This window comes from Mustela nivalis (assembly GCF_964662115.1).
Source record: "Mustela nivalis genome assembly, chromosome: 6".
Taxonomy (NCBI): domain Eukaryota; kingdom Metazoa; phylum Chordata; class Mammalia; order Carnivora; family Mustelidae; genus Mustela; species Mustela nivalis.
The window spans coordinates 154,515,627-154,542,844 of NC_139025.1; the positions used below are offsets into that span (position 1 = coordinate 154,515,627).

At 59.3% G+C, this 27,218-nt stretch overlaps 1 protein-coding gene across 9 annotated transcripts in view; it reads right to left on the reverse strand.

Annotated features, from left to right (window-relative positions):
- ARNT2 (aryl hydrocarbon receptor nuclear translocator 2) overlaps positions 1 to 27,218 on the reverse strand; it is a 140,342-nt gene that overhangs the window by 83,715 nt on the left and 29,409 nt on the right. For 6 of the 9 annotated variants that reach the window (XM_082736728.1, XM_082736729.1, XM_082736733.1 and 3 more), the window contains 4 exons: positions 20,323 to 20,437; positions 14,735 to 14,782; positions 6,947 to 7,160; positions 3,027 to 3,240 (listed from right to left, as the gene is read on the reverse strand). In XM_082736728.1, the coding sequence (XP_082592854.1) occupies positions 3,027 to 3,240; positions 6,947 to 7,160; positions 14,735 to 14,782; positions 20,323 to 20,437 (591 nt within the window). Of the gene's footprint in view, positions 1 to 3,026; positions 3,241 to 6,946; positions 7,161 to 14,734; positions 14,783 to 20,322; positions 20,438 to 27,218 lie in introns of those variants that run through there. The other 3 variants (XM_082736727.1, XM_082736732.1, XM_082736725.1) reach the window with 1 other exon arrangement.

Below are 27,218 nucleotides of genomic sequence, written 5' to 3' on the forward strand. Positions count from 1 at the left end.
GGGGCCGTGGACAAGAGTGGAAAATGGGAGCTAGGAATTTCCGGGGCGGAGGGAGGGGAAGGAGGGTCAGGAAGAGAGAACCAGAATGGGCCCACGGGTGGACAGCCCGGCTCCTTCTCTGCCAGCAACATTGCTGTGGGTGAGGACGCCGCCCTCTCCTCTCCTGGCTGAACCCCGACAGACAGACCCGGCCCATGCTACTGCAAGATGTCCCCCAAGAGAAGTCATCACTGCCTCTGCAGGGGGAACAGGTGACCTGCCACCGTCCCTGTGACTCTGCACAAGCAGCCCTCCCCAGGGGCCCTGACCCGGGGGAGCCAGCGTGGGAGTCTCTGGGCCCAGCACTGTCACGAGGCGACTTGGCCTCTCCCACAGAGCCCACTCAATGCCCTACTAGGTGGCCCAGCCACCTGCAATTCCCACAGACGAGTCCTGGACCCTGCCCCGCACACTCCCGCCCTGACCCCACTGGGGGATGGGGGCATGGCCCTGCTTGCCAGGCCTGCAGTGAAGGGACAGGAGGGCTTGAGACTTCCATCCAATAACCCAAAGCATCAAGTCATCCCCGAGGTTTGTTATTCTCAGTTTTAGGATAGCTACGTGTTGGCCAGTCACAGAGCCTGTCCCTGTTCCGTGTCCTGAGAGCCCACAAACCCCCAGACCATCCACTGCACTGAGCTCTTCCAAGCTCCCCACCAGGTCTACAAGCTTTTAGGTTATAGTGCTGGGCGTCACATCACGTCTTTCCAGCTCTGGAGAGCCAGTCCCCTTCTCCCCTGACCATAGGACCCCCTCCCTAGCCTGCCCTGCTCCTTGTGAGAGGACCTCGAGCAGACAGAAGCTCAGAGGCCTCGCTGGCCACCAGCCCCCAGGTCTTCTGTCTTCCTGGAGAAATTCCTGCACTGCCCCCACTCAGGCAGCTGGGGCCACTGTCCAGGGCCCACCCCAAGGATACTCTGTCCAAATGGGGTTCACGCTGCCCCTTTAAATTCTGTCATTAAAGTTTCCCAGGGACGCAAGGGTCCACTGAGCTCCGGTGAGTCAGCTCACTAAACCTGTGGCCAGAGCCTGACCTCCCCATGACCATCGCCTCCCCCTACCCTGCATCTGCCCCAGCCCGGGCTCCTGACTGGGTTTCAAAAAGCCACATCCTGTGGTCAGACACACAAGTCTAAGGAAAGCAGGGAAAGGCGGCTCTTTCCGGAGAAGGTGATTTCAGCTGTCGACAGTTCCCGGCTGATTTATTTTCCTTTTCCTACCCCTCTGGAAGGCTTAACTTTGTCAGGTGTCTTCCTTAGAATTTCTACGTGGAACTCTCTAACTGGGCTCTAGGCTGGGACAGCAGACTGTGTCTGAGTCTGTTGTACCGTCTTTGTTTGACCCACGCATGGTGCTCCGTGCCGGGCCGGGGACGCGGTTACGAGACGCGGAGGGGAGCAGAGCCCAGAGCCCCTCCTCACACCTGACCCCTCCCCTCCCCTCCCCTCCTCTCATAGGGCACGGACATGACACCGAGAACACCGCTGCTGTCGTCCAGAAACAGCTTCTCTGTCACTTCGGAAAACATTCCACTCGGTCTTAGCAGCAGTGCTGTGGGCTGGACTGGGGTCTCAGTCGTTATACTGAAGCCCTAACCCCCAGAACCTCGGAACGCGACTGTATTTGGACACGGGGCCTTTAAGGAGGTAATTCCCATTAAATAAAGCCCTGAGAGCGGGGCGTCATCCATGACTGGTGTCCTTACTGGAGAAGAGACGTGGCAGGGAGCGGAGCACGGCCGCAAAACAGACCCGTGAGGACAGAGTGAGCAGGCGCCGTCGACAAGGCGAGGGGAGAGGCTCAGCAGAACCAAACCTGCCAACATCAGACTTCTAGCCCGGATGCCGACATCCGGGCTTCTAGAGCCCGGAATGGGGAGAAAATACATTTCTGCCAATGAGGCCACCTTCCGAGGTGTTTTTCTCTGGCAGCCCGGGAGGACTGATGTAATCAGCTCAGCACAGACTCTCGTGCACCCGGCTTCGGCCGAGTGCCTGCCTGGGGAGCGAGGCTCGCGGGCTGACACAGAGGAGAACGCAGGCCCGGCTGCTCCTGCCACGGCGGGGACCGGACGGCCCAGATGTACCCCACACAGCGGAACGCGAACATCACAGCACAGTCAGCGCTACTCCAACAGTCGCGCGGAAAATGCAAACTCTTCCCACACTGTGTCCTGGGGAAGAGTCTGGTCGAATGTGAGGTTTGTCTGCTGAGGAACGAGTTTGTTCACAGGGAGATGAACACAGAGACGCGTATGCAGCCGAACAGAACCGCCTGGGCATGGAGATGCCGCCCACCCCAGCACTGGCGTGCGTCCCGAGCCCCCATCCGTACCTGTGCTGCCCCAGCCCTCTTCTGACTTCTGACTTCACAGTGCTATCCTCGTACTGACACACAAAAACACACAACAGCAACCCTTCCAAGACTCACCTCCGCAAACAAGTGCCACGCCAGCCTCAAGGTCCTGTCTAGGATCCTATTCTTGTTTTCAACTGCCACGGATCTTTCTTGACTGGGTGGTCCTAACCCACATCTTCCCCACAATGGTTTCTATTTCATGAGTCTGCATACTGCAGTGATTTCCAGGAAGGTGCATGTTGCATTACAGCAGAACTGACTTTATTTAAATGGTGCAGTAATGAACTTCACGGCAGGGAGCTGGAGCTTAAATAATAAAAGCCCTGATCATGATCACACATAATTACATACTTGAGGCATAAACCTCATTACAGAATATGCGGTACTGGCCAACGTACCGATATCGCCTCCTAGTGACCACATCTCCTAATTGCAGGTAAAATACAGGGGAAAAAATGAATTGAAAACATTCATGTAATAAAAATGAATTTTAAAAAGTGTTATGGGGTAAATGAAACCATTGCACAAAGCAAGTCAAATACAAGTACAACTGACATACAAATATGAACTGTTCACTGAAAGACGTTTGTCTCCAGAGGCAAACAGCCTGTGGGGGATGCCGCACTGACCTGTCATGGAGTTTTCTGAGGTGCACAGCTGCTCTCTGAGCTTCTCCACGTCGTCAGGATGCACCTGTTCGTATAGGGTGCTCCCAAACCACTCTGACTGGGGCTGGTTCAGCACAGGGGTGACGGAGTCAGACACATAAATCACGCGTCCGGTCTCTGCCGCCACCACGAATAGAAAGCCATCTGCTGCTTCGAGGATGAGGTGCTTCAGTTCCTGGGAAGCAAAGATCAAGAGGAGGACTGAGTGCGGACAAACCCCATCCAATTAAATGTTCACCTGAGCAACCTTCCACTTTTGCTCCCTCGTTGTAATATGCAAGTAGTTTTAGAAATTTGATTCCTTTTTATAATTGAAAAATAAGCTTAAAAAGGCACATAGCTTGTCCTAGCTCTAAGATACAGCTACTGCAGGTACGGCTGGCTCTGATTTAACCAGCCCTCTCTTAGAGAGAGAGGAAACTTCCAGCCCAGGGGGCTGATGGAAAGCAAGGAGTGGTCACCAGACTGTGTCCGGAGGCCAGAGGTGTGAAACCGCAGTCATATCCTGGGGCACAAGAGGGACCCAGCACACTGTGCTCGGTACAAAAGGTGCTGCTGGAAGGAAGGGAGGGGAAGAGGGAGTGGAGAGTGGGAAGGACAGTCTCCCAGCCACAGCTCCCACGCCGGGGGTGCACTCCCGCTCCCGCTCCTCCTGCCCTCCCGGCTGAACGCTGGCAGCGGGTACAAGGGTCTCTCTCCTTACGCTGGCACATCTGTCAAACTTCCAGAACTCCCGCACAAGCTCTCAGAGCAATGCTGGGGGGACGGCCCGGTACTGCACATTGTCCGCATCACCTCACAGTGAGGAGAGAGTCTGGCGGCACCAGCTCGGAGGTCATGCGGACTCACCAGGCTCGCGACTGTCAGTAAAGGCAGGGAGGAGCTGCTTGGAACGCCCCCACATGCCCCTGTGCTCCTGTGCCCTAAGGTGTGCCTCCAAACACCCCAGACGCGGATAACTAATGCCCTTCCCAAGAGCAAAGGTCAGCCATCAGCAAGCACTTCTTGCTGGGAGCCCTTTGTTTAGGTGTCGCCCAATAGAGAAGCCTCACGGAAACCCCACACAGACGCAGAAGGTGGGACTCTGATGCCCCGGGCCCGGCTGAGGGCACTCCAAGGACCCAAAGACCAGAAAATGGGGTCTGCTGGTGAGCAGAATCTGGGAAGTCCTGAGCCCTTGGCTGGGTCAGAATCCTCACATCATCTGCCTGGGAACCTAAGGCCAAAGAAGACTATACAGCATTTTCTAAGAAAAGTTTATTTTGTCCATTTCTCTTGCTTTGCACTTCCGCTGATCCACTCACTTAGCTCAGGGAATGGGTCAGCAGTTTTCTTTTCAGGATCGGAAGACAGAAAAATTTCCAGCAGGAAGGACTACAACACAGAGCAGGAGGTCTGGGAAAGCTGCGAGTTCTGAGGCCAGGGCCGAGGCTGAGGGCTGTGGGAAGGTTTTAGGACGGAGCCTCACCTTTGTCGCGGCCCCTCTGTCTACGCTTCCCCTCCACCCCCTGCCAGATTCGTCTTCCGGGAGCCTGTCACTGGCCATCAAGGTCCCCAGCCTCTGCTCTCCGGTTAAACCAATAGGAAGGCTCGAAAGTGTGGGTTCTAGAGGAAAAGCAGGCTCCCCTCCACGGCTCTCAGCTGTGCACCTCTGGGCACACTACCGTCCTCAGCTTCCATTTCTTCCCACGGTTCTTCTCAGTGGGATTTTGTGAGGTTAAATGAGGTCTTGTCAGGCACCTGGGTGGCTCAGTGGATTAAGCTGCTGCCTTCAGCTCAGGTCATGATCTCAGGGTCCTGGGATCGAGTCCCGCATCGGGCTCTCTGCTCAGTGGGGAGCCTGCTTCCCTCTCCCTCTCTCTCTCTCTCTCTCTCTGCCTCTCTGCCTGCTTGTGCTCTTTGTCTGTCAAGTAAATAAATAAAATCTTAAAAAAAAAAAAGAAATATCAGTAATTTACAAAAAAAAATGAGGTCTTGTCAACTATCACATGATTTCATTTATGTGTAGAATTTAAGAAACAAAACAGACGATCATAGGGGAAGAGAGGGAAAAACAAAACAAGATGAAATCAGAGAATCAGAGAGACAGACCATAAGAGACTCTTAACTCTAGGAAACACACTGAGGGCTGCTGGAGGGGGGTTTGGTGGGGGATGGGGTCCCTGGGGGCACGTGATGGAAGGAGCACGGGGTGTTACACGCACGTGATGAATCCCTCACCTCGACCTCTGAAGCTAATAATGCACTGCGTGTTAATTAACTGAATTTAAATTAAACTAAAAGAAAATAAAAAGAAATGAGGTCTATGTGTGGAGGCTTGGTAAGGGCTTGGCACACAGTCGGTGCTTAATAGATGCAACTGCATTCACACCAACCACGTGCCGAGGGACCGAGGGAGACACAGGGGCTGGACGCGCCTGGTCCGCATGCCCGCCGGCTCTCCCTGCTGCCCGGTGCTCGGTCACGGAGACCGGGACGTTCGTTTCAGACATGGACCCGGCAAGATTTTTGTGAATTAAATGCAGATAAAAAGGTTTGTTCTACAGAAAAAAAATAAAGTTAAAAAAAAAAAAAAAGTCTGTTCTTACCCCAGCGACTAGGAGGTGTGTAACACGTTTCTGCCCCCCCTGGAGACACTGCACCCACAGGAAGCCCCAGCATCACAGGAGGTGGGAGCGGCCCCTGCGTCCACGGAGGGGGACACGGGGCTGGGCACCAGGCTCCCGGTCCTCCAGACCATGGTCATGATACAGCCAGACCCCCTCACCCCTGTGAGGGGAGGCACCCAGGGCCCCCAGCATGGCAGAGAAGGACGCCTCTGCCGCAGGGGAGGGCATTCACCTGTGTCCATGTCCGCTCCTTTTCCTTGTCCTTTCTCTGAACCTCACCCCCCAACTCGAACAGGTCCAGCCCCAGCAGCAACAGACTGTCTGTCTCCAGACTCACCCTTCACTCCCACCTCCCAGGCCCTGCCCTCACGTTCCCCTCACGTCAAGCCCCTGCTCTCCATCTCTCCAAGGGCATTCTGGGGCCCCTCAGAGCCCAGTGATGCTGGGGAGCCCCAGGAATGGGATATCCTCCCTCACGTGGGGCTGCCCCCGCTCCTGCACCCCAAGCACATTGTCCCACAACCGCCTGCCGGCCCGTCCCATGCCCACCACCACACACCAAGGCCTTCTAGACCCATCCTTCCATTGATCCACTGATCCCGCAAAAGCCCTCGGGGCGGGGGGTGGGATGCGGAGGCCCAAAGCTCCTGTTCACTTCAAAGATGAACCAAGAGAAGCTAACAGTGTCTGTGGGTCTGTCCCCCCTGTGGCACCCGGAAGGGCAGAGAATAGAGCCTGGGTTCACGCAGTGGTTTACAACATCTGTAACATGCGATCCCCCCCACCCAAGCCATGCCGCACCTCTGCTCTCCCCAACTCCTCAAGGCCTGTCCAGCTGTGGGAAGGATGGCCCGGGGCCCAGGCCCCCTGAGCCGTCAGTGGACACGCTTGGGGCCACCGTTGGACCCTTTCTAAGCTGCAGCCCTCGTCTACGCAGCAGGAACCAACTCTAGTGGCTTCTCGCTTGACTAGAACGAGAAGCACGTGGATCACCACGACTGCCCGCCAGCCTGGCGTCTGCACCACCGCCCAGCAGCACCAGCGCACCACCCTGCCTGCCCCCACCTCCCCGCCCTCTGCCCCACGCCCCACGGATGTTTTCAGAGAAGCCTCATGAGGGTTTACGGGAAACATAAAAGCCAAAAACACAGAGGTCACACAAACACCGCCCTGAAGAAAGCAAATAAAATCTGATCTCGGTTCCCCACGCAGCCTCTCTCCCTGGTGACAGGCACTGTCCCCGCCCCCCAGACGGTGTCGGGACAGCGGTACCTGCTCCGTCAGGAAGGAGGGCTTGTAGGCGCCGTCCGTGGACTTGTTGCCGGTGCCCCTCATGGACTTCATGTGCGACACGGCCATGCGGAGGATGGTGAGCTTGTCCGGCTTGCGGGCCAGCGCGCTGCACGTGGGCACCATGTCCGACAGCTCCGTGATGTACTGCGTCATCTTGTTCCGCCGCCGCCTCTCGATCTCGCTGTGGTTCTCTCTTCCCGAAAGCACAAGAACAGGGCGGGGGCGGGGAAAGAGACGCGTCAGAGCAGGGGTCACTGCCCAGCGGGACGAACGGGGCACATCCGCGAGCGCGGAGCGACCAGGACACACATGCGCCCAGGGGCTGGTGCTTGGCACGCTGGCGGCGGCGCTCGGCCCGGTCGGCCTGTGTCCCTGCGTGGGGGGGGGGGTTGCACAGGCCGCCAGGGGCCTCCGTCTCCCCTCGAAGTGTGTTCCGAACTGCCCTTCGTTCCCATGCACCCAAATGCGCCGAGCGCAGAGGATTCTGGCGTTATCCTTCGGCTGCGGGAGGTGAACCGACCTCCACTCCATCCGCGCGCCGGGAACCGCACGCTGCGATCCACGCATCGGGACCTGCGCACTGGAATCCGCACACCCAGTCCTCACACCGTGACCTGCACACCTGATCCATGCGCCAGGATCAACACATTGGGAGCCGCACCCCCTATCGGCACGCTGGGACCCACACGCTGGGATCCGCACGCCCAATCCACGTGCCAGGATCTGTGCATCGGGATCTGCCCACGCGATCCACACACCCGGCCCTGCGCACCGCGACCCGCACGCGGTGGGCGCACTCGCACACACCCGCACGCAGATGGAGCTACCCCCACGGGGATGTGTGCTTTCCTTCGGCCCTAGCGTGAGAAGCACCTCGGGGCCCCACCATCCTTCCGTCAGGCAAACCTTTGCTCTGGGCCCCGCACATCTTTCACTGCCTAGGACAGGCTGGCCCCTGGCTCATTAACCAGCCCACGGCCAATTAACCATTAAAAGGCAGTGAGAGATTACTGAAGTCAATCTCCGTGGTGGGTTACGACAGAACACTAGCAGAGAGGACAGTGGAATGTTTGCATCTTGCTGTCATTACCTTTAGGATGAAAGAGTAGGGGCCAACTCAGCTCCACACCCTGGCACAATGTTATTTGGGTTTAAAGAATGGTCTAGAAAGACATGAGATGTCTGCAGGAGGATTTAGGGTTTCACTGGGGCTCTGAGCAGGTGAGGGACATGGACAGCACAGGGTGGATGAGGCTGCCTGCCCACCCTGTGTCTACCAAGTGGGATGAACCCCCACCCTCCCAACCGGGCAATACACCGGCCATTGGGCACAACCACGTGCCAGCTGTGTGCCAGCTGCACACACTGAGGGCCACTGCCTGCGCCAGCAGGGGAAGGCGGGCCGCAGCAGAGCTCACGGCACTGGTGCAAGCTGACCAGCCCCGTGAGCACTTTCCACCCTCTCCACCCGAGGAGCACTGAGCTGGGCACTGCAGGGGAGGGGACGAGAGGAGACCAGGGTCGCTCTGCCCCTCCTCCAGCAGCCGGGGTAACTGGGAGGCACAGGAATTGCCTTGCACAGTCTGGAAATGAAGCCAGTATAGAGTTAAACCCTGTGACAGCACGTGGAACATACAAACCATGGGGTGGAAGGAGAAAGGACAGAGGCGGTGGCCCAGGGGGCCACAGGGCTGGAGGGGCCAAGACCAGGAGGTGTAGTGTGGGAGGAGACAGGATCAGAAAGGCGCAGGTAGGCCGGCTGGGGGGCAGGCTCTACCTGGAAAGCAGTGAAGAACAGGGAGCACGAGAAGTGTGTGTGTGTGTGATGGGGGGGGGGGGTGCTGCCTGAGCCCAGAGGGAAAGCTGGGAGAACTCACGAGCTGAGCTGAGCAGTGGGACCAGTGCAAATGCCCTGTGGCAGCACCTACTCCTCAGGGCAGACCCCGGGGCAGGGAAGGACACACACTATTTAGGAGAAATGGTTCTTGGGTAATCGGACAGGGCCTGGTTACCATGGGGAGATGAGAGGTAACCCACTGGGTCAGAGAAGTCCCACATGCTGCATCAAAGTCTGGGTCCCTCCCGGGAAGATACAGGGAAGATCCTGTCCCTCCTCTCTGCCAATCCAAAGCAGGTAAAGAAACCGCTGGAGCCCACCCAGAACTGACCTTCCTCACCAGCCCCTTCCCCGGACTCCGCACCATGCACCTGTCACAGGAGGCATGGGGCACCGGCCCTGGGACTCCAGGAAAGGCTTGGTGAGCTTGTTTGGGTGCCCCCCAACCCCCCAGGCCAGCCTGCAGACAAGTAGGAGATTGTGCAGAAAACGCTGCCCGAGGCTGTGGAAGGGGGTATGGCACAGGGCAGGAAGTCTGGCCACTCAGGGGCGGCGGTCACGATGCAGGGTGCAGCCCACCCACCCCTCCGATCTCCTGCCCAGGGGCTCTCCTGAGGAGGCGATTGTGCCTCCTCCTCCCTGATAGCAGGAGGGAAGTTCTATCCTGCTGGGCTTTCAGGGAACACCCTTCCTATCCTGGCCGGCCCTCCCTGGGCAGCAGGGCAGAATGTCAGGAGAGCCGAGAAGGCCCGAAGAAAGCCACTCTGTGCAGCCCCGCAACAAGGCTGGCCACAGGCCCTGTGGGAGGACCCACAGAGCCCTATCCAGGTGGGAAGTTTCCCTGGCTTCCGAGGCTTCTCCAGAAGGGGCAAGAGAGGGTCCCTCCCCGGGAAGCAGGCAGGCGCCCTGTCCCCCAGCACCACGCAAGGCAGTTTTCTGCAAGGCGGCTGGAAGGCACCCATGCGCGAGGCTGCAGATGAGGTTCCTGTGCAGCACAGAGAGGAGGCAGAGAAAGCCTCGTTCCTCCAGGGAGGGCCAAGCCCAGCCTCGGATCCCCCTGCCCCCCAGCGGGACACACCCCCTCCGTGTTTCTACAGCTGCTCCCAGCTGAGCGGCCTCAGCGATCCCCGCCTCGGACCCCTGCAACCACGCTCTGTGGAAGAGGGGCCTGAGGCTCAGAGGTCACTTAGCAGGACCAGACCAGGCTCCTCCCCGGCCGGCTCCCCGGTCCTGGATCGGGAGCCAGGATGCCCCCGCCCGAGAGAAGCAGCTGCCGCGTCACAGGAAGGGAAATGCCTAGCAGCTCCGCAAAGACACAGCTTAGCGCCACGGATGGCCCCAGAGAGGAATTCCACCCCGACCCAGCCTGCTGCTCTCAGGACACCGTGCCTGGAAGTCGAGCTTCGTCTGCAGGACAGAAGCGGAGGAGCGGGCAGCCGCACGAGGGGAGAAGGGCGTCGCCACCGCCTCAGGCACACGAGCGCCAGACGTCTCTCCGGAGAGACAGCGGGCTCCGCCGGACACAGATTTCCGTCGGAAGCATCTTGCCCCTAATCCCAGGCCTGACCTACGGAAACCGGGCGTCCCAACCGAACCCCTGCTCTTCTGGTTGCTTGTGGGCCCCCGTCTTCCAAGGTCAACCCAGCGTGTTGGCAACACCTTCTGGCTCATAAGACCCAAGGATGCTGGGCACAGAGAAGTCTAGAAAGTCTGGGAATGTTCCTCTCAGGTCTGCCAAACCCCTCCTTGCTGTCAAGAGAGCTCACGTGGCCAGTACACGTGTCCAAGCATGGTGGCAGGTCAGATGACAGAGGACAACACTTGCTGCTTCCTGGCCATCCTCCCTAAGCATCCTCCCTAGGCATCTTCTGACCTAGGAACAAAATAGCCAGCGTCCTCAGCTGAGTCTAGAAGCTTCTCAGCACAGTCTAAGAATTCCGCTTCGCCTACCAGGAAAGATCCCTGCAGGACACGCCCGCCACGCAAACGTCTTCCCCCTTCTGTGGGGCTGTAATCATCACACCTGCCACGGGACAGGGTCGTAAATCCACACGGAAGGATTCAAACCAAAATATCGTCACACCTCCCAGGCTGGAGGAAGCACACGCAAGCGTCCAAACCACACAGAGTCAAACGGAAAGTGTCAGAGCATCAGAGTAGGAGGGATGAAACGCAGCAGCCGAGCCCGCGGGAGGCCACCCTTCACAGCTCCCTCCCTCTCCACGACGGGCTGCGCTCCGCAGACAGCACCGAACTCCAGCAGGCGGAGCTGGGTGCTGCAGGCGTCCCGGGCAAGAGACGGGCCACCGACGGCGGGACCTCAGGAAGGTCATGTGGACCCACTCTCTAACGGGGAGAGAGCCCTGTAACACCGCCGGGGTTTTGGTTCCGAGCTTATTGGTCATCCCACACCTGTGGCATCGTGGCCACAGTCAGAGCCTCAAGAGTGCCTGCAAGATGGTTTGGATGTTTGGAGGAAGGGTACAGAACGAGCCCAAATACGGCAAAAATCGGGTTGACAAGAATGACGGTTGTTCTAAGCTGTAAAGCTAACGTTACAAATATGTGTATGACAGAAACGTTACAAATACATTTCCGTTCCTTTCTTTTAACGAACCGCGCACACACGCGCACAGACGTATATGTAAATCACACGAGGGACGGGGCGCGCAGCTCTGACCGTTGGTGACAGCACGGATGTCAGCCGTCCGTCCCACCTGGGCAACCGTATTCATGCCCCTCCCCACGGGCGGCGGTTGAGCCCAGCAGCGGGCACAGGAAGAAACCCCGGACTCCTCAGAAGACAGAGCGCCGGGGGTGGGCTGGGCCTCTCCTCCAGCGGGGCTCTGGGTCTGGCTGGGTGGGGTGGGTGCTCAGTCCCCCCGGTTGGGCCAGGACACCCATCCCGGGCCAGAGCCAGAGGGGCTCGGGGCTGGCCTCCCCAGAGGGTCTGCCCCACTCCCAGAGGCCAGGGAGACTCCTCTTTGGAGAAAGGCTTTGTGCTGTGTGATGGGTTTGCCCGGAGTCAGAGAGCCCATCACCCTCTGCCGTGGGGGACCGTGACTGGGCAACGGAGACTCCCCAAGGCGCCCATAAGGTCAGGCCGCCCTCCCCAGACTCAGCCCAGGAGAAAGGTTGCTCTGTACCCCTGCTCCTCCTGGCCTCTCTAGCCAAGACACCCCTCCCAAGACATGCAGGCCCCCCACCAGCCTCAAGGTCCTCATCCCTGCGGCCCGTGTGCTGCACCAGCAGACGCCGCACAGTGCGGGGCCCCGGCACCAGCACACCAACAGCTTCTGTGTGAGGGGGCAGGTCGCCCACCCTCCACCAACCCCCCCACGGCTTCAGCATCCCCCTGTGTGCACACGGCTCCCTGCTGCTCCCCACTGCTCCGGTGCCTTCCGTCTCCGGCCCCCTTTCCTCGCCGGCGGTGGGCTAGGCTAACGCTGCGCCCGAGACAGGGGTCTGGGGACCCCGGGTGGATCCCGACGATGCCACCAGCGGAAGGGGTGGGAGAACGGGACGGCCCACCGGCCACTGCCGACGGCGGCTCCCTTCTGTGAGTGTCCAGTCGCCCCCCACTCTCCCACAGGATCGACCCCACGGCTTCCAGGCTCCCGGCCTTGCTCTAGCTGCTCTGGAGCTGGGCCTGGGGCTCGGCCCCCTCGACTGTCTTCTCCTCGGTGCCCACCGCCGGGGCCGCTGTCCCCCCACTGCACCTGCAGGTCCCCCAGCCCTCGTCTGTGGACCGTGGGCATCCCCGGGATCCAAGCAGCTGCCGTCGCTCTAAGAAAACGGACGACTGACTTCCTGTGTGACTGTGGCCGTATTTCCCGGAGAGGAACTGAGACGGGAGGTCTGAGGGCAGGCAGGACGGTGGAATTTCAGACCACCCTCGAGGAAGGCTGGGAAAGCCGGCTGGGCAAACCTCAAGGGGCGGGGAAGGCACAGCTCAGCTTCTGTGGCAGCGAACCACGCTGGGGGCCATCCCAGTGCCTCGGCCTCCCTCCCTCACGGGGCCAGCCGGAGGGCCTCCTCGGGGCTGACGGCAAGCAGACGGGCAGGGGGGCAGAAGCCACCCCCGACGGGTAGTGCACCCCGCGAGTGGGAGAGCAGCCCTGCAGATGCCCTGCTGCTCCCCAGCACAGCGGCTGCAGCCCCAGCCCAGGAGAGGGGGGGTGGTCTGTGCCGTGTCCCCAGCCCTGTGGGGCTCAGGTGCACCCACCGGCTGACGGGTCTTCGGCCACCCCGCCCCCGGGGGGGGGGTGATGCGACCCCAGCACCCTGCAAACTCTCCCAGAAACAGCAGCGAATGGCGCACACCCGTCCCATCCTCCCTCTGGTTTGCCGGCACGGAGGGAAGGCTGTGGCCTTCAGAAGCCTCAGTCTGCGCTCTGATGTGCTGATGGCCTGGGTGGACCGCGGCCCAGAGGGGAAGGACTGTATCTTAATGCTGGTCCTGAAGACAATGAGCTCCTTGTGTCCCGCTCAGTGATTTCACTGTGGACACCGGTCCTTGACGTCGAGTGAACATCCCTCTGTGTCTCTCCTCCTATTCATCCGGAGACCCCAGAAGTCATCATCTCCTGAGCTCGGCACAGTCTAGAATGTTATCTCGAGGGGGTCCCGACACGGAGACACCAAGAGTCCTCCTGTCCTCAGGAAGGGAGGCTGGGGGAGGTGAGCAGACCAGACAGGGGTGCCCGTGCCCTCACCCGAGGCTAGCTCTGCTTCAGGAACAAACCTTTTCCCAAGAAGCAGGTGCCATCCGAGCTGAGGCTCTCTCAGCACCAGGGAGCAGCACCCCACGCTTCTGTCACCCAAACTCATGTCTTGTTCAGATGAGAAAACCCGGGGTCATCAGGCAGCACCGCAGTCACAGTGTCCTCTCTGCTGTCTCTCTGAGCATTGCGGGGGACGGTACACACTGTGTGTCCTATGGACATGCACACAGACTCCGGGAGGCCACGGCAATGGGACGCCTATACCTCTCCAGTTGGGGAGAGCCGGGGGGAGCGCACTCAATCACTGCCATGGGGTGAGCAGACCAGGGGGTCTGTGGGCCCGGGGCTCCCCAGGGATATTGTTCCAAGAACTTTGAAAAAATAACCCAGAGCGTCGTTCCAAGCTGTGAAGTGCAGAGAGCTGAGGAAGGGACCCAGGGCAGGGGTTCAAGTTCATCAGCAACCCGGCGTTAGGACTGCCTGGAGTTGGGGACGGATGTCCAGGCAGGCCCCTCTGTGAGTGACCAGTACAGAGGGGCGCTCTCCCTGCTAAGATCGATGGTGTGATCCGTGCCTCTCTCCACACTCCCAAACTTCCGGCTAACTTCAGCCAAACAAAACCAGAAAAAAAGAGAGAAAGAGGACCGGTCTGCAGGGCTGTCTCTGCCTTACCATACCCGATGGACGGACCACCACCTGCCCCGTAACCCCCTGTCTTCTCAGGGACACGGTCTGCACTCAGGTCAGCCCCTTGAGCCCGGCTCCCACGCTGTCACACGGCCGGTGAGCGACACGGCTCTGAAGCCCCCACGGCCAGTCTTACAGCCCGTGCCCAGGACGGGGCCACCCTGCGTCCTTACGGGTGCCGTCCTGCCCGTGGCAGCAGAGGAGGCCACACCTTGATAGTCTTTCCTAGACTTGAGCGCTAGCCTGCGTCACCCTAAAGCTCGGCGGTCACTGTCTCAGTTAAAGGCCAACGCAGCTAATGCCCGGTTAGTGACATTTAGAGGCCAAGTGTCCTCCCTTGGTGATGCTGGCCGGGCATGGCCCATCCCGGGTCACCCGCGGGCACAGGACAAGGGGCAAGCAAGGGCTCTGACCACAGGCAACGGCTTCCTCAGCGGCAGAAGACCCTGAAATCCCTGTGATCGCCCCGCGGACACGGCTGGCCGCTGGCTTCTTGAAGACCAAGGAACGTAAACTCACCTTGAAAATTTGCTGGGTCCTTCTCCATCTTCGTCGTCAAAGTCCATCCTGAAAAGCCAAGAGCACGAGGAGGTTCAGTACAGACAGAACATTCCACGGGCGACCGAGCAGCTGGCCCTACCCAGGGGTCCTCGCCTCGTTCAGCCAGACTCGTCCCAGTCCCAGCCCTCAGGAAATACCACCTGCGTTTCATCCTTTATCTTGTGCTCTGCTGTCAGTGGCTCAGAAAGCTTGCGGGGAACTGGAGGCGCTCGGGGCGGTGACGGGCTAGCGGGGGCCGAGCTGCCGGCCGACATGGCCGCTCTGGGCGAGTCGGGGAGGGGCATTCCAGGCCACTGACCCCTAACATCCAAACCCAAACAAAGGCATGGGGACCGAGAAACAGTCACCTGGGCCCGGAGCGACCCGAAGGACCCGTCTGCTCCTTAAAACTCACCCAATACTTAGAACCCACTTCCCTGAGCCTCTCCGTATAAACATAAATGGAAAAGTCTCGATGGGTATGTGATTCCCTAATAGCCCAAACTGTCTTTCTCGAAACACCAGGCCCCTCTGAGGTCAGCTAACGTTACCCCAAAGGTGCCGGGGTAATTTGTGCGTGTGAACTGTACCCGGAAACTTCCAAGGACAAAAGTCGACACAGTGCGGATGTCCTCATTCTCTGGGATGTTCAGGGGAATGCCTCGGGGGGACACCCCGGAGCCCCAGCACTGCCATCCCGCTCTCAGTGGACCCGAGGGGCCTGGAGACATGCAGTCCCGGGGGCTCCACGCAGAAGGGAGGCCGGCCTGCCCGGCAGCCAGGACAGAGAGCTGAGCCCAGGAATGAGGGCGTGCTGGCCTCGGGGGGAACGGGACCCTCACCCCTGGCTCTGGTGAGTAACAGTGACTCAGGGAATGAACAGGAGGCCCAGAGCACAAGGAAGGGCCGGGGGCAGAGGCAGAGCTCTGTCCACACGCATGCACACGCACTCACATGCACTCCCACACACACCCACACGTGCACACCCACGCACGCACATGCACACCCACGCCCCCACACTCATACATACACACACACGCAGACACACACACGTGCACACACACACACACACACACACACAGAGGAGAGGACCCAAATGAAACAAACGATCTTCTCTCAGCCGGGCACTAACTCGGGGAACTTAGGGACTGGATTTAGGACAAAGGAGTATTTTCTTCTTTAAAATGGGACCATTCACTAATCTTTGTTTTGCATATGTGCTGGGTGGCCACGGCCCTAACCTGGGCACCCGTCTGTCTGGGATGACTGGGGAGACCAGAACCCCACACTTCCAGGCAAGTGGGCCACACGGGCTTCTAGGAGCAAAGAGCAAAGGCTAAGTTAGATGAGAGTAGGGACAGGCGACAGCAATGAAAACGGACACACCACAGCCCCTGGGGCCGGGCAGGCGGGGAGGACACGGGGTTGGGAAGGGAAAGGAGAGTGAAAGACGGCCTGCACACCATGCGGTGACACGTGGACCCCAGGTGGCCGTGGGAGACCCCCCCCCCCGCACTGTGGGCAAGTGGGAGCGGAACGCAGGGACCCCCGCTCAGAGCGAAGCCGTCCACAGCCTGCGCGGCCACCAGCTCCCCTATGCCAGAAGCCACAGCGGCGCTGGCCCATCACAAGTGCCCGGGGCCGCAGAGCCACGGAGCCACACTGACCTCCAGTGCTCACCGCGGGAACAGCAGCACACGGACACGACCCAACCCCCGGGGCCACAGACATTTCAGAGTTCTGGAAGAAACTGCATTTTCAAAATTCCTCAGGACGTATGTTAGCAGGCGGCAAAGCCTCGAGCGAGCATGAGATGCCAGCGCAAGTTCACGGGAGAGCGATGCCTGGGCTCCGGCAGGATGCCATGTATTGGTCTGCCCCCTGGCCTCATCCTGCAGGATTTTGGGGGTGTTCGGGGTGAAAAGCATCCCGATTTTCCCGGACTGAGAGCATCCCAGGACGCAGGCCATCAGTGCTAAAACGGGGAAAAACCCAGGCCAACCAGGGTGGTTGGTCTCCCTGGTTTTCGGGAAAACCATTCTATTCTTTACCCCGGACCCTGATGGCGCAGACGGGCGGGGACACGGTCCCACTGAGGCCAGGTGAGCTGTGGCTCCGTGGAGGAAGCCGAGGGTGTAAGGAGGGGCAGCCCCACTCAGGAGCCAGGGTTTCCTGGAGTCGGCGGGAGCTCGGGTTTGCTACAGAAACTTGGAGACCACGAAAGGGGGCCTCCCCGTCTGTGCATAGGAGGTCACACGTGTGCAGCCATCAGATTCCGTCATTCGGAAGAGTGTGATGTGGGCATGAGCCCGGAAGAGTCATCAGTCCACGAACGACTGGTCAGGTCCTCGGGGTGACGCCCTGACCCCACCAGTCTCATGCTCCCGGGGACGCAGGTTCCGTAGAGCATCACACCCAGGACGCTGCCGTGGCCGTCCGTCACCACAGCGGATCTCCTCTTTAACCGTGCCCACAGAAGCTGGGCTTCTTTCTTCTGCTATAAAAACTCTAAGTAAATCGTCATTTGTTTTATGTCTTTTACGTGCCTCTCTTCCCCTGAAGCACCTGGCTAACGAGAGAAACCCAGCTACGACTCTGACGTCCCACTGTGTTCACGCTGAAGGACTCGGAACGACACGTGGACACTGTGACAGTCTTCAAAGGACGGGCTGAAGCCGCACTGCCTCCCTTTCCCGTCAATGAGCGAGAATTCTCAGTTGATAAAATGCCAGGAAGGCACCTCTGAGCTTGGAACTAGTCAAGAGTGTGCAACGGGAGTCCCCAGGACCGGGACTGGGTCGCAACCGCGCATTATCAAAGGGCAGTCATCAGACGCTCTCCGGAAAAGGGCAGGCCCCGCGGCGGCAGCACCAGAGGGCCGTGGGCGGGCCCGAGGCTCCTGCTAACAGCACGGGCAGCCACGGGAGCAGGAACAGCCCTACTGCGGAGGCTGGGCCGGCCACCGCGGAGCCAGAACAAGCGTCTGGCTTTGGGGGCAGAGCCCGTCCCATCCCCGCCACTGTCCCCTTCCCCAGAAGCGGGTGCCGACCCCCTGGTGCTGAGATCAGGGAGGTCTCGACGCAAGAGAACAAGGTGACTGGCCCCCCCCTCCTCTCTCCCACGCATGTGGAGTCACTTTTCAAAGAATCGGAAACTCCTGCATCTTCACCTGTGTCCCGGGGCCGGCGGGCGCTCAGCTTGCCGGTGGCTCCGGGGAAGGCCGTCAGGGACGGGGGAGCGCGTTCAAGCCCGAGGGACCCACAGGGGTGGGCCAGGCAGGCGGCCAGTGACCCCCAAACCTGCCAGGGGCCAGTTCTGCACGGCTGGAAGCACCGGGACGAAGGGGAAGCCAGCCCCGGGAGCCAGGTTAGGGACGGAGGCAGGAAGCAGGTGCTCACCTCTTGCCCCTTCCTCTCCCCCACCCGAGCCCTCTGTCTCTCCCGCGCCCCACAGGCTCACGCGGCGTTCAGCTACGTGTTTCGGCCGCTCGGGCGTAATCAGGCGCAGACGAGCCATGCAAGATGGCAGCTGCAGGAATTATCCGGAGAACGGCCCCGCGCACGTGCACGTTTCCCCGCCTAGAGACGGGAAAGAGGAAGCGGACAGTGGGGGACAGGCCTCCCGTCTGGCTTAAAGGGCCCATGCCACGCCTGCACAGGCGGCCGGCGTGTCGGCCGCTGCGGTCCCTTCCGTCGAATCTCTCGTGTCTTTTCTTGATGTTTGACTCCCGTGTTGGAGGTGGGATGACCTCCAGGCTCTGTGTCAGCCCACTCGGGGTCCTCCCCTGCCTCCCGTGCACGCTGTGTGTGGTGTGTGTGTGAGCACGCGTGCGTGTGAGACCAGCTGGGGACAACGTCTTCAGGAAAGAGCCTGATCCGTGTCCAGTCGTCAGCCAGGTCGGCCGCGGAAGTCAGGGCCTGGACGTGGGCCAGGGTCGGCCTCGGGGCCAGCAACCCAGCCCCACGCGCAGACCCCCAGCACCGACCGTGTGGGGTGGGAGGAACGAGCACGGGAATCCTGGTGGGGGCCCAGAACCGGCTCACAGGGGCTGCTCGCCTGCCAAGAGGGGTTGGCCTGCGCATCCCTGTCCGAGCCAGACCCCGACCCACCCCCTGTGCCAGCGTCTCCGGAAACAGCCGTGGGCCCGCGCCAGCGTTCTGTCTCCAGGGAACGGAAGTGAGAGAGCACACACATCGGAATAATTTTAAAACACCTGGACTGTGCGAAGAGACGTCAGCACACTGACGGTCGACAGGGCCCGTCTCCCCGCAGCGGCCCGGATGCGCTCAGCTTGGCACCCACTGGCTGGAAGAGCCGCTTCCCACAGGACGGCGTTGGGGGTGAGGGGTTGCAGGGAGACCCCGGACTCGAAGATCTGCCCAGCTGGGCCCCAGGCACCGACTTAGCGTACCACGGGCCTGCCCTGAGCAACAGCCCCCGCGCCCGCTGCACTGGGGCTCGGGGAGTGAGCCCTGAGTCAGGGGAAAGCTGGCGCGGGGGCCACTGAGCTCGGTATCCCAGCACTTCCCACCCTCTCAGTACGAACCCAAAGCTGAGACCCTCCTCTCAAGACCGTGGACTGCACACAGCAGTGTTCCCCCACGACCCAGACCTGCAGCGCGGGCACGCACCCCACTCCAGGCCTCCCTGCACGCCCGTCCCCCGCCCCTTCCAGAGCCACACTGGGCAGAGGGACTGCAGGTCTGGAGCTCGGCCGGCCGGCACCAGAGCCCACCCCGCAAGCCTGGGGCTGGGGGCAGTGTGTTCCCCCCTGCTCCTGGGGAGTCCTGGGTTGTTGGAAGTGGCACTAAGGGGAGAAGCTGACTCTACTTCCCGAGAACTGTTACTCTCCAGTTCATTGAAAATCACACGGACTCGATGTGGAGAGGGGCCCGGGGGACAGGGGGCGTGAGTACGTAGGTCTCATTGTCCCCGCAGGGAGTTTTGTTAGCTGCCTGGTATTTCTGATATCCGCCTGCAACTACAGGAGCCACAGCTGTGAGCAGGAGTGGTTTTGGGGTCCGTCAGCCCAAGGGCGATGTCCCCGGGGCTCCTGGTCCGGGCATGTTCCACCTTCAGCAGCTTTACCAGCAACGCAGTGCATGAGGCACACGCCTGGCCTTCAGCTGTGGGGCCAGAGGAGCCGACGTTCTGAGAGTTCCAGCACACCCGCCGGCAGAGACCGGCTTCCCCGGACACTCGAGCAATGGGGTCTCCTCGCGGCCCACGGGGGCTGGGGCTCGGTCCGCAGCACTGCCCTTGGCCGGCATGCTCACACAGGGGTCCCCATGAGCTCCCTGCTCCCCGAGACAGCCTGAGCAGGGCCCAGCAGGACCACAGAGCACGTCCCCACCAGGAGGCAGACAAGCAGGAGGCCCCCGCTGGCCGCTGGGGCAGACACTTAGAGGCAAATCACATGCATACTTGGGGATCTTGCAAAATCTCAACAAGCAGGCAGACCGCTGAGCTGTTCCTCTCCGGGAGGGGGAGAGACAGCATCTCCCTAACAGGTCAAGAGTTGTTGTGCAACACATATGAAGCCGTTCCTGGAAATGCTGTTTGCTTACCCAGAACGCCGCTTTCCTCCACGGGCGGGCATGGCCCCGGCCATCCTCACGGGTCCGGTGGCCGCCATGGGGGCCACAGGCAATGTCACCGATCCAGGGATGTCAGAAGCCATTTCTGGAACACAGCCAAGAAGAGAGGTTTTATCAGTGCGGGGAACAAACAAGAAACTTGTCCAGTGGTCCCAAAAGCAGCAGCCGGAAGGAGAGCCCAAGGCCCTGGGGCCACTCAGCCCAGGCTGGTTATGTGACTCAGGGGAGCCCTTCCCCCAGCTGGGCTCCGCCCTCCTGCTTTGGAACAGGACCCCATCCCGGGCAGAACCCCATGCTCAGTGTCAGTGGTTAGGAAGAACATGGACGTGCCGCTCTCAGAAGGGACGCCAGGTGACCTGGCGGTGGGTAAGACTTCCACGGATCCAGGCAGTGTGGCCAGAGCCCGAGCAGCCAATCCAGACGGAGCAAACGCACAGAAGTCGGGTGCCTGTCCCCTGTGGCCGGGCCCCCGGTGAGCTGCCTTCACCCTGGGCCCTTGCCTGCAGGTGGAAAGGCTGTTCCCCATCCCGAATCCTGAGAACCGTGACCAAAGGGGCCCGTGTGGCCTCACCACTCATGACAAGGACAGCGAGTGCCCACACAGACTCCACAACGGCCCGTCCGAGGGGCCCGGCTCTCCACGGCCAGGCCTCCCCAGGATACGGGCTACTGCTGGGATACGCAGGTGTGGGGGTTGAGGCTCACGCTTTTCCTGGCCCCACGACCCTGGGGCACTACTTCTTACGAGCTAGAAGCTTCTGGAAGCTCGTGGAGGCAATGTCAAGCATGCCCAGTTTCAGAGAAACCACCCAGTTCAAGAGTTTTCCTTCCTCCTTGCAGAAGGTTCTTCAACTCAGGCACCACTTTCCTCCAAATATTAAATAAATATTCAAGCGTTGTCTCCGACGCTGCCTCCTGTTCTTGAGGGAAACTCCCCCAGCACTCGCCTACCCTGCTCAGCTCTCACACGGCTCAGAAGGGACGCCACGGTCTACTAGAGTGTATTTCAAGAAAACAGGTCAGGATCAATAAGGGAATCTGGGCCCTTGTCAGGGGGACGGGCAGCGCTCACACGGGGTGGGGCTCTGCCCTCTGCCTCCTTCCAGAAACCAGGGAGGCACCGGACGGCTGCCCCACGTTACATCCGAAGACATCGTGTTTAATAAGCACATTCTAAGACCAACTCAAACTATCCCACTGAAAAGTTGGGAAGGAGAATTCTCGAATAGTAACAGACAACATCTTAATTTAACCACTCCACTCTGTTCACAAAAACTGGAGAGCTGTTACAGTTGCTGGGTTGGTTTTTTTTTAACCTATTGCACACAACTGCGAAGTACTCAAGGGAGAAAAATCCATTTCTTAAAGGAATCCTCTCCCCTTGCAACAGTTTCAACTTAATCTGACACAGATTAAGTCCACTGCCTGCCCCCCCCCAACCAAGTGGAGGGCAGAGCAGCCACCAACGTGACAGGAGTGAGGACAATAGTCACCACTTCCCAAAATAAGCCACAGAGAACCTCAGACCCTTAAGACTCTCTGAGAAAAAGGTCCCCTGGTTCAGCAAAGTAGGAAAAGCCACACGCTTATCCTTAGAGATTCCAACATCCTTTAAAAACATACTGAGAAGTCCTGTATCAGGAAGTTGTGCTTGACTTTGGTTAGACCGGCGTATCATGAAAGGGGGGAAAGGTGGGGGAGACAATGTGCGTTTCAACAAAACGACAGTCATCCAATTTTACTTCGGGAAGGCAAAAATACTGCTTTTGTAATACAAGTTACAGAAAGTAAAGTGCCATGAAATCCGGCTACAAGACAAGGGGTTGGGAACACCTGCCGTCCAACCCTGTCCTCGGACAACTGCTCACGCGTGGTCCGGGCAGGGCGGGTCCGGTCTTCCCCGCCCCTGGACCTCCACGTGGGTCAGCATCTGCTGCCCAGCAGAGTGGCCGGCTGTGTGAGGGCAAGCCCATGACCACCTGCTCCCAAAGACCCCACTGAGCCCACCCAGAGCCCTCCACGGCTGTGCGGGACAGGAGGGCAAGCTGACAGGGGGACACCAGCAGGCTCCGCCGTGGACACAGGGCCCTTCGTGGAGGTGTTGCGGCAGGCAGGTGTGCCAAGACAGCCCCATTCTTCACCGGCCACGCACACCTGTCACCAAGCGCCCTCAAGCTGGGGCTGGGGCCTCCCATCACCGGCGAAGGTGAGAGGCTCCCACCGGCCCGGAGTGACGCAGTGGTGGCGGCGGCCCAGCACGGGAGGCCAGCGCCAGGCGTCCAGGAAATCCTCTCCTGCAGGGACTCGGCGTTTCCTCCTCATCTGTCTGCACAAACCCCTTCAGTAACGAAGGGAGGACTCCGGCGTATGGTCTGAAAACACTTGACGGCATTTCTCTCCAGTCTGCCACTTGCTTTGAAGGTGGAGAGATTCTGTTGGTGCGAGAGAACGCTTTCGGACGGAGAGGCTGAAGGAGATGGGTGGGTCAGCTCGGGCCGCTGTAACAGAATTCCGCGGGCTGGGCGCCGCCGACAATGGACTTCCGTTTTCTCACGGTCTGGGGACTCAGCAGTCCAAGGCCAAGGTGCCGGCCAGCTCACGTCCCGGTGGCCGCCCTCTCCCTGGCTTGCGGACGGCCACCTCCTCTTGGTGGCCTGGCACGTCCTCCGCTCCGCAGGCCACCAAGCCCACGGCCCTCTCCTCACCGGCTCCCTTCTCGATTACCACCGAACAGTGCTCCCTTCAGATTCAGTCGCAGTGGGGGCCGGGGCCTCAACATGGGAATTTTGGGGACATAACTCAGTCCCCAGCAGAAGCAAAGGTCAAGCGTCCCAAGCTCAGTTCATTCAGGAATCCTTCCTCTACCTACAAGGGCCGCGATGCGCCTTCTCTCCCACGTTGTGTTTGAACGTGACTCTGCCTCGAGCGTCTCCAATTCTCCGCCGGTCACCGCGCGGTCTGTGCTTGCTGTCCCCACACCGCGCTCCGATACCCAGCAGGGGACCTCCTCCCACTGCCCTCACCGTCCAGTTCCCTCCATCCTCCTTTCTGGCTTTTTCTTCCATTTAGATTCCAGAATACAGGGGCGCCTGGGTGGCTCCGTCAGTTAAGCTTTTGACTCTCAGTTTGGGCTCAGGTCATGATCTCGGGGCCAGGAGATCGTGCCCCAGCCCCACATGTGGCTCTGCACAGGGTCAGCCCGAGATCCCCTCCCCCGCCCCTCCCCCCTCCCTCCCCACATCACAGCCGCGAAGGAGCCGCTGCTCTTCCCACCCTCGCTGTTCCCTGTGTCACCCCTTCAAAACGCGCGTGCCCCGCTGAAGGGGGTCCAGGGTCACCATCCTGTATCTTACCATCCCACCAAATTCTAATTTGTTCTAATCATTTTTTGGTTGATTCTTGTGAACTTTCTAAGCTCACAAAACCTGTGGGCTCCAAATAAGGATGCTATGTTCATTTCCAACAGGAAGATGTTTCGTTTCTTTTTCATGTCTTATTTCATTAGCCAGAACTTCAGAACAACGTTCAGTAATAATAGCCCAGACCTGGGTAACCCAAGACCCTGGGCTTTGCTGTCAAACATAGCTGGTGACAAATCACAACTCAACACTTCCCAACTACATGAGTGACCAGGCCACCCTGGTGAAAAAGTCATGATAATCTACGCTGCAGGGTCATTCTAAAAATTAAGAATAGCACATGTGCAGAGCCCAACACAGGGTCTGGGGGAAAGAATGCTGCTCAAGAAACAATGATTAAAATGGTCATACTTATGGTGCTGGGGAGCAACCTTGCTTGGTCCTGGATCAAATGGGAATGACCAGCTTGTTTGAGATAGAAATGCTTATTTGAGATAAGGAAATCTGCTCCTGTTCCTATTAAGGTTTATTTCAGGAATAAACCTTATTCACTTTATCATTTTATGAAATGCCATTTTGGTCACTGAACTAGTGTTCTGGATTCCAATAAGCCAAGTGGAAGTTTCAATCAATGAAACTAAAATTCACTTTTCTAAAGGTTAAACCTCAGTGTCTTTCGGGAGCCACCCTCCGTGGATTCCCGTAAAAGACATTACAGAAACGCGTTTCTCTCCTCTGTAACCCATGCCCGAATCCCATGGGATCAGCTGTTGGCCTTCCTTGGAAAAGTGAACACCTGGTCCCCAAATCTGGCAACTTTTCTACGTGACTTGACTAGAAGGGAGGATAAGTCCTGGGATGTCCCCTCAGAAAAGGCAGACGGGGAAGGTCTCCCACCAGCTCAGAGGTGAGGGTCTCCAAGGCAGGGCTTGAAGCTGCCTTGTAAGCACACTGTAGACCTGCTCCAAGTTCACCCCAAAATGAAGGAAAGTGGAACCTGAGCGCTGCCCCAGGCAGAGGAGTAACGACCCCAGACGCCCGCCGCCCTCTTCTGCTCCCGCGGGGTGCACGTGAGCTCAGCCCTTCCGAGGGTGGCGCTGGCAGCGCGGACCCTGAGACCTGAGCAGGTCCTCGCGTGGCGTGTGAGGCTACCTGCCCGGGGTGGGTCCGGGAGACAAATGCAGGGACAGCCGTGTGTTACCGTGGCCCTTTCTGGGGTGGGAATCCGAGTGGGGTTTTATGTTCTCCTAAAAACTCTTTCCATATAGGTTTTTTTTTTTTCCCGCAATGAACATGTGTTACTTTAATGTGAGTCTAATGATGTGTTAATTTAATGACCACGGCGAGAATAACAAACATCTTCTGAGGGTTTCTGGTAGACAACATGGTGAAAAGCACAGACAGCTGGAGAGTGAGAAGCGACAAACGAACAAGACAAAGAAAGGGGGAACCCTTTTCACCAACAGGACCGGCTGACAGCGGAATGCATGGGCTTATAGAGAATGATAAAAGTTTTATAGGCAAATAATTAAAATATTTTTGCATAAAGACGGCAAGGTTTATGTTGGATGCCAACCACGTTCCGAGCTCTTCACGTGCGCTGGTGCTCCCCCGTACAAGACAGGAGTCAAGTCAGCCCGTTTTACAGACAAGGGACGTGGGCGGAAAGAGGCAGGGGCCGTGTCCAGCCACACAGCCGGTGAGGGGCCAAGCAGGCTCTTGTGTGCCCGGCCAGCCACCGTAGGGCCCTCACCACTCGGGGTGCTCAGACAGAGCCTGGGCAAGCAGCCCGCCCTCTGCCGGGGTGACAAGGGATGTCCTGAGGTCAGAAGCCCAGACAGGAAGTCGTGTGATGTGCAGGAAACCCTCATGTTTTGGGGTCACTCCATCTACCCTGGGGTCATGGGCAAGCGACTTACCCTCCCCACGCTGCAGAGTCCCCATCTGTGACGTCAGGAACTCTGCCCCGTTCTCGCACCCTTGTTCGGGGGATTAAGGAAGGTCACTGCTGTGAGGCGCCCGGCAGAAGTAATTTCCTCTCTGCCCTTTTATTTTCCCCCAAGAGAAAGCTGTTAAGACATCGTGTGCCTGTGTGCGTGCATGTGTTTACGGAACCCTTGAGCACATAACCTGGCTGTGCCTCATCTACTAACTACAAAAGGGGCCTCCTAACGGGAAGGGCCTCAGGAAGTTGTTTGGAAGATGAAAGAGGCTCATATCCATAGAACCCTGGAGTGATGCTGGGCACGAAGTATAAGCTCATTTAAATGTGGCCTAAGTCAACACAGACACACACACACGCGCGCACTGATGCTGACAAAACCTGCCATCGTTGTCGTACTGTAAGGAGCTAAGTTGCTTCTGTGATTTCATTTTTAGGGGACGGCGCTAGGAGAGGCCTTCCTGAATGCACAGCAGGCCTGCTCGCAACACGGTCCTGGGATGCCGCTTCAAGAGGCCGTGAGGAGGGGGAGCACAGACGAGGCTTTGCTCTGGGCCACCCCTCCCACCACCACCCTGCACAGCATGGAGCCTCTAAACCCCCAGGGGCCCAGGCACCACTGCACGGAGCGGGGAGGGGGGTCTGCAGACAGACCCTGAACGTGCCTGCCCCCAACCTCCCTGACCGCTCCCCTGCCCGGGGCCCCACAGGGCTTCACACCGAGACGCACACATGAGCCCCGTCCCAAACCTGCCACGGACACAGCCCGCAGAGCGCCTCCGTGAGCAGGTGCACCTGTGGGGCCCAGAAGTCCCAGACCCCAGTTTCCCAGGGCAACCCCCGCAGACACCGCAGGGGAGGGAAGGCCACGGTCCTCACCCTGACCTCCCCACGCCTCCCCTCTCCACGCTGACCACACGGAAAAAGGAGAGTCGTCTAGAGCAGCACGGAACCGAGAGCGCCTCCTATGACAGAACGTCACGCGGCGACATTTAAATCGAGGTTGGAAACAGGTTTCCGATGGTACAAATGGAAGTCGGTTGTGCGGAGAAGCCACCCGCTCCCCTTGTGTGTCACCCTGAGGCCTCCTGGGCTCCCATGCAGCCCTCCACAGCCAGACCTCTGTCCCCGTCACCCTGCTGGAGAGCTGCCCGTCCCAGGGCAGGGAAGGGCCTCTTTGGGGGTGATCCCCCACCCGCACCCCTCCCTCCTCAGCTTGCAGGGGCCGCTCTGCCCCCTCCCGCCCCCAGGCCCCACCTTCTCGGCCTCCTCTGGGTCCCCCTCCACATCCCCCCACCCCTCTTCTTCCCAGGGCACCTCATCTCATTTAGGAGTGTGGCCACGATCCCACACGCAGCTGTCAGATCCTGCTGTTACCCCCAGAGATCTCTCCACCTCTGGGTTCTACTGCCAGCCCCCGCGGTAGAACCTCCCCCCTTCACCCCCCCGCACCTACTCTCCCTCATCGATCTCACAGAAGCCAGATCTGCCAAGGCCTTTGCTTCTCTCCTCCAGCGGCCTCTCCTTGCTCTCGGAACACACGTGGAGCTCCCGGCCACGGTCAG